The sequence below is a fragment of the Debaryomyces fabryi genome (assembly GCF_001447935.2).
Source record: "Debaryomyces fabryi strain CBS 789 chromosome Unknown contig00133, whole genome shotgun sequence".
In the NCBI taxonomy this organism is placed as follows: Eukaryota; Fungi; Ascomycota; class Pichiomycetes; order Serinales; family Debaryomycetaceae; genus Debaryomyces; species Debaryomyces fabryi.
In genome coordinates this window covers 22747-29429 of record NW_015385559.1, presented here as the reverse complement: position 1 = coordinate 29429, position 6683 = coordinate 22747, and the positions used below count along the sequence as shown (strand labels likewise).

The 6683-nt window shown below is 33.7% G+C and overlaps 3 protein-coding genes across 3 annotated transcripts; 2 read left to right on the top strand and 1 right to left on the bottom strand.

Moving 5' to 3' along the window:
• Window positions 1–606: 606 nt before the first annotated feature.
• On the bottom strand, window positions 607–1236 carry SRR1 (Srr1p; the record flags this gene model as incomplete). Its single annotated transcript, XM_015613492.1, has 1 exon — window positions 607–1236. The coding sequence occupies one exon, from the start codon at window positions 1234–1236 to the stop codon at window positions 607–609; it is 630 nt and encodes a 209-aa protein (XP_015465693.1).
• Window positions 1237–3088: 1852 nt separating this feature from the next.
• Window positions 3089–3684, top strand: AC631_04662 (uncharacterized protein; the record flags this gene model as incomplete). The annotated part of the gene is made up of 2 exons (XM_015613491.1): window positions 3089–3101; window positions 3155–3684. The coding sequence occupies 2 exons, from the start codon at window positions 3089–3091 to the stop codon at window positions 3682–3684; spliced, it is 543 nt and encodes a 180-aa protein (XP_015465692.1).
• A 344-nt stretch (window positions 3685–4028) lies between these two features.
• Window positions 4029–6614, top strand: RNR3 (Rnr3p; the record flags this gene model as incomplete). The annotated part of the gene is made up of 1 exon (XM_015613490.1): window positions 4029–6614. One exon carries the CDS (start codon window positions 4029–4031, stop codon window positions 6612–6614), a length of 2586 nt encoding a protein of 861 aa, XP_015465691.1.
• Window positions 6615–6683: the final 69 nt, after the last annotated feature.

Below are 6683 nucleotides of genomic sequence, written 5' to 3'. Positions count from 1 at the left end.
TTTTGTGTAAGAGATCACATCTACATATACTTAGTGTATATATGTAGTGTTGCAAAAGTTATACATCAGTGTTGCAAGACTTAGTGCATAAATAGAGTAGATTATCTTTGAAGTCTCAAGAAAGAGAGTAAGGAAATTAGGAACTAATTACAGGTAGTTTTAGTTAGTTAGCTAAGAGTAATATAAGAAGCTAAATGAGGTTCTATAAGGTCAAAAGAACGTATATACAAAGTATAAGCAATTAATTATACTATATTTAGTCTCCAGTTTCCTTACATATCTATTAAAGAGTTTGATTACTAAATACAATAATCCCAAGTTTTCAATGCTATACTCATCCACAGTAAATTACATTATTACCCATGCCAACCTAAACCACTGCAAAAAAAACCTCTTAATAGAAATGGTCTGCAGAAAATTTAAATCTACAATCCTAAATTAAATGTTAAATTTATTAATATGTTATTTATAAATGTAATAATACAATAAGAATTAAACCCGTAATTCTAACCTAATCTTGAATCTCTAAAATTACTCAAAATATTATGAAGGAACCGATAAACCCACCCTGGTATGCTAATTTGTAAATGCAAAGTTGCGAAATCTTTATTGTCTCGACTTTATGACCTTGTCAATACAAGAAATAATGTGATCAAATGAATAGTTCAATGGCTTTGCGAAAGTATGATCAATTCCAGCATTCTCATAAATTATTCTGTCACTTGGTAAGCTTTTAGTGGTAACGGCAATGATTCCGACCAGGTTCAAAGTGTCTTCCATCCTAATCATTTTTGCTAACTCTATGCCTGTAACTACCGGCATCTCTATGTCGATAAACGCTACATCGAATACCTTGGAGTGTAGCAACGCCATTATCTTTGTTGAATCTTGAGTCTTCACAATTGCACAATTAGGGAATAATTTAAGGAGGATTCTTTCTAATATTTTCAAATTAATGAAGTTGTCATCCACAAGTAAAAAGTTGTATGCATTAGTATCTGGGGTGAATTCCCTGAACTCTCCAAGTTCAATTGGTGATATAAATTGTTGGTTGCCACGAAACGTATTCACATCGACTGATAATTTAGGCTTAAAGTCGCAATCCGCGCTATCCGCCTTAGTATTTTCTTCTGCTACATTTCCATTCACCGGTTTATAGTGAAAGTAATCCATTCTATAGTCGTAATCTGGACTTGGAAGTACCGGTGGGGTATCAAGTTGGTTGTTGTATATCATATTGTTTGTCTTGCTAAAAACATCTGCCGAACATCTGCTTTGTGTCGAACAACTTGATCTCAAATCAAAGTCAAACTGTAACTGATCCATAACAAGTTACAATGGTATAAAGAAATGACTTCTAGTTAAGATAATCTTAAAATGTGCTTTTTAATTTAACTGTCAGGTACCATCTTAAAAATTTTAAGACATGGATTTCTGAATATATATACTGTTTAAGCGTGCACCGTAAAAATAGCGGAGGTGTTGCGGGCAGCAATTTTTTTCCACTATAGGTAGCAAGTACTGTGCATACGCGCGGAACATTCCATGGACGCCTTCTTATCGAAGGCGGGCCCATTTTTGCCCGCTACAACCGCATTTGCCTAATAGAGTATGTTAGAAGCTAGAGTGATCCCCTCGCTAGATGAATAAACCCCATGGGACAACCATACACAAAATATCCTCTGTATACTTGAACAGAGAAACCTAATAATGACGGAGTTGAGTCAATATCACTGAAGTCGTAGTATGGACATACTCGTCTGAGATGGTGCATTTTTTGCGGATGTCAAGGGACGGAACGATAAGCACTAGAGCCGAAGATCTAGATTTGAGATATTATGTTGAGTATAGAAGAAGAAAATTTCCCGATTACATAATCAGGAACAAGAAACCAAGATTTTCGTCTGGAATCGCAACAATACCTTCGAATTTTCAATTACAATAAAGAGAATAAAATGTCCCGGATCACACTACTGGGGGAACGCATTCCTTTTGGGAATTAGAAAATGAGCAACATTCACAAATGAAGATCTCACTACATGTAAAGTTTAGGTACAGAATGCTTACAAAGAAGTAGAAGTAGGTAGAAGTAGCTAAACGAGGTTCAAGCAAGGTTCTGTTTTAAGTGGGTTTGCGGAAAATAACAGTCAAGAGATCATTAAAGTGGGTCTTAGAGTTTTATTCGAGGCGTGCGGAATCACCAGAAAAAGTGCACTGGTGGGACTTGAGAGGGACCACAACGGGGGGAAGCGAACATTTACTTAGGTCACTTTTTTGGGGTAGAGATTAAGTGTGGTGTGTTTGTTGAACGTCCTACTGGGGATGACTGTAGTAAGCGGACTTATTGCGTAAATCATGATCGAGACACTAGGTTTGAGAGAAAGCAAATAATTTTGTAACAGCAAAAAATTAGTACCAAAAAATTAGGGGCTGACGTATCAGATTTCATTTTGAAAAATTTGCTACAAAATAATCATCGGTTTATGTTTGGTTCTGTGGTCCGATGCACCTATCGCAAGAAGCTCTTTTACGGTTTGTGGGCTTTGTCAAATAAAATTTAAACCATATTCTCAACTCTACTTGCATTAGGAATACTAGTCTTCGAGCTCGACTCAAATAAGTCCATCACATTAAATTATGCTCTATATTTCGTAATTCACCTATTTTTCTTGTGTTGAAATAAATGAAAGGAGATAATTTTAGTACTAGTCTTTATGATTATGACACGGACTCGATATAGGGCTACTTAAAGTCTATTAACAAGAGTGAGTCATTTGTAAGTTCAAATACAGAATTATAACAAAACCATTACTTTTATCAAAATGTAATTATTACCTCTATAAGACACATATATACTATGTCTATACTTATCATTTCCAACATTGGAAACATTAAGCTCGTATGGCGCAGTGGTAGCGCAGCAGATTGCAAATCTGTTGGTCCTTAGTTCGATCCTGAGTGCGAGCTTGATTTGAGGTTTTTACAACCATTTATATTTTTATGATTCTAACGCCCTAGTAGATCATATATTTTTACTTAGATAAAACTTCTCCATAGTTAGAATACAGCAAGAGTTATAAAGCCATTAATGCCACCTTCGAGTATGTTTATATTGGATCCTAAGTCTTGAAAGTTACTAACATCATCCTAACAGAAACATATAATCCAAAGTCTTTTAAGCCTTTGATACAATCCAAGTCAAATAGACCATCCCCTGTAGAAAAATCTCTTGATTTACAGATTAAATACTGGTTGAAACGTAAGGACTTGCTTGTGAAAGCGGTAAAGTATCAGAAGACAAACGAGTTTGAAAAAATTAATGATTTGATAGAGAAATGGCGAAAAATCTGTCACCAAGCCTCAAATTATCTACTAAACTCAATGCAAGTTAAAATTATGCATATGGGTGGCCATTCTGCATGGAAACAACAACAAAAGGATAAGAAAGCAAATCAGTCTTTCGGCAATGAGTCTTGTAGAGAGAATTTAAGTGATTTTGTGAATAGTGAAGAGTTCACGCATCTATCAAGTTACGAACAGAGTGATTTAATGGAACAGTTGAATGAAACATTAAATGAGTCTATACTGGAGAATGAAGATGAAGGAACATTTCTGGACGACCAGCTAACCATGCATGAACTATATCGCCTTTTAAACCTTGATTATGATTTGATTTACAACTAAAAATATGATGCAAATAATTCTCACCTTGCTCATTGATTATCAAAAGTGCTTAAACTATCAATGTTAGTTGTAGATACTAAAATAATCTACCTTTTTATATGTTTCCTTTTTTTTTCTAATTTTGGAGTCATTTCGCTTAATCATAGTGAAAAAAAGTGCAGCGATATTGTGTACCAAATAGGAAAAGTAATGAAAATTTAAATGCAGTTTTCTGTGTACTACTTATCAATTTGTAAGATAGTTTGATTCATAATATTAGGGCAAGAAGAATAGTTATCAAGAGTTATTTCAACGCATGAACAAAGTAATTCAGGACATTACTTCGATATTTATAAACTGGTAAGATGACTAATACAAAAGTTATAAAAATTAGAGATAAGACTGAGCGATATGAAAATTTTAGTAAAACAAAACTCCTAGGTTTTTTGAAGACACTAGTATTTGAATTGGATACCGAATATATAAACCTCGAAGAAATAGTAAATAAAGTTACTGATGGGTTGCCAGACTTAATCACAGTGAAAGATTTATTAGAATTATTAGCAGAATCAATTGCCACCAAAATTATTTATCATCACGATCATTCAATATTAGCAGGAAGAGTGGAGGCAGTTAATTTACAAAGAATGGTTGGTTTTAATTTCAGCAATAATGTTATCCGAATGAGAAATTATAAAAGTAGCAAAACTGGAAAAAGTTATGGTGTAGTTTCCGATGAATATTTTAAGACTGTCATGGAACATAAATATATATTGAATTCGATTATAGATAGCAAAAGAGACTTCGAATTGACATATTTTGGGATTAAAACATTACAAAATTCATATTTGTTAAAGTTGGATGATGTTGTTAGTGAAACACCTCAGTTTATGTTTTTAAGAGTTGCCATAGGCATTCATGGTAATGATATTGATAGTGTTATAGAAACTTATGAATTAATGTCGAAGAAGTATTTCATACATGCATCACCGACATTATTTAATTCAGGAACTGAATATAATTATTTATCTTCTTGTTTTTTACTTGCCATGGAAGATGACTCAATAGACGGTATTTACAAAACATTACATAAGTCTGCATTAATTTCTAAAGCATCTGGAGGAATTGGGCTACATGTACATAATATTAGAGGAAGTGGATCATATATTTCTAGTTCTAATGGAACTTCAAGTGGCTTAGTGCCTATGTTGAGGGTTTTTAACAACACAGCGAGATATGTTGATCAAGGAGGTAATAAAAGACCCGGAGCATTCGCCATTTATATTGAACCATGGCACTGTGACATCATAAGTGTATTAGATTTAAAAAAAAATCATGGGAAGGAAGAGATGAGAGCAAGAGATTTGTTTTATGGGTTATGGATACCTGATTTATTTATGGAGAGAGTAAAAAAAGATTTAGATTGGTCTCTCTTTTCTCCTGATGTTAGTCCTGGATTAAGTGATTGTTATGGAGATGAATTTAGAAATCTCTACGAAAATTATGAGAAGTCAGGAAAAGCTATAAGTACTATTAAAGCACAAAAGCTATGGCGTGCAATTCTAGAATGTCAAACTGAAACTGGTGGCCCCTACATGTTGTTTAAGGATGCATGTAACATGAAGTCGAACCAAAAGAACTTAGGAACTATTAAATCATCTAACCTTTGTTGTGAAATTATTGAATATTCATCGCCCGAAGAAACAGCGGTTTGTAATTTAGGTTCTTTAGCTTTGCCATCATTCATCAAGAGTCATAATGAATTAGAATATGATTTTGATAAACTTCATTCAGTTACAAAAGTATTAGCCAAAAATTTGAATAAGATAATAGACACTACCAAATACCCTATTGAAAGTGCTAAACGATCAAACATGAAGAATAGGCCCATTGCAATAGGTGTGCAGGGTTTAGCTGATTTATTCTTAGAATTAAGATTACCTTTTGATTCTAAGCAAGCGAAAGTTTTAAATATCCAAATTTTTGAGACCATTTATCATGCTGCAATTGAAGTATCAATTGAATTAGCAATCAAGGATGGCCCATATGATAATTTTAAAGGCTCTCCTATTTCCCAAGGATTACTTCAATTTGATCTTTGGAATCATAAACCATCACAGTTATACTCTGACTGGGATGAGTTGAAATTTAAAGCTAAAACATTAGGTGTTCGGAATTCGTTACTAGTTGCACCAATGCCTACTGCTTCAACATCTCAGATTTTAGGGTTTAATGAATGCTTCGAACCTTACACATCTAATATATATAATCGGAGGGTATTATCTGGGGAATTTCAAGTAGTCAACAAATACTTGATGAAGGATTTAATTGACCTAGGTATCTGGAACTCCTCTATGAAAAATAAAATAATCTTGGAGAACGGTTCGATTCAAAAAATACCCGTTATACCGAATGAATTGAAACAGCTTTATAGAACAGTTTGGGAAATTTCTCAAAAAGTGATCATTGACCTAGCAGCCGATAGAGGAAAATTCATAGACCAGCTGCAAAGTATGAATATTCATTTGCAAGATCCAACTTTTGGCAAGTTAACAAGCAGCCATTTCTATGCCTGGGAAAAAGGCTTGAAAACTGGTATGTACTATCTAAGGACGCAGGCTGCCACTAGGGCTATACAATTCACAGTCGATTTAGATGAATCTTCAAAGCTAGACTTACAAACAGAAGTCAACATGGGTTCATTAAAAAGAAAATCGTACCATGAAATTGATAAGATTGAACAGCTGCAAAAAAAAATTAAATCTGATAAATCCAAAATTATAGGTAATAATATAAAAAGCAAAACTCAAACCTATATAACACCAGAATCAACTGGGATTGATAGCCCCGATACCGCAGGAGATAATGAAGGGTCGTTTGACATTTATGACACTACACCTGTTGCTTGTGATATTAAGAATGTGGCAAATTGTGATTCATGTTCTGGCTGATCATATTTACATGCTCCTTATTTATTTAATATACTTTATACCTTGTACATAGTTATACAATACAGTAAA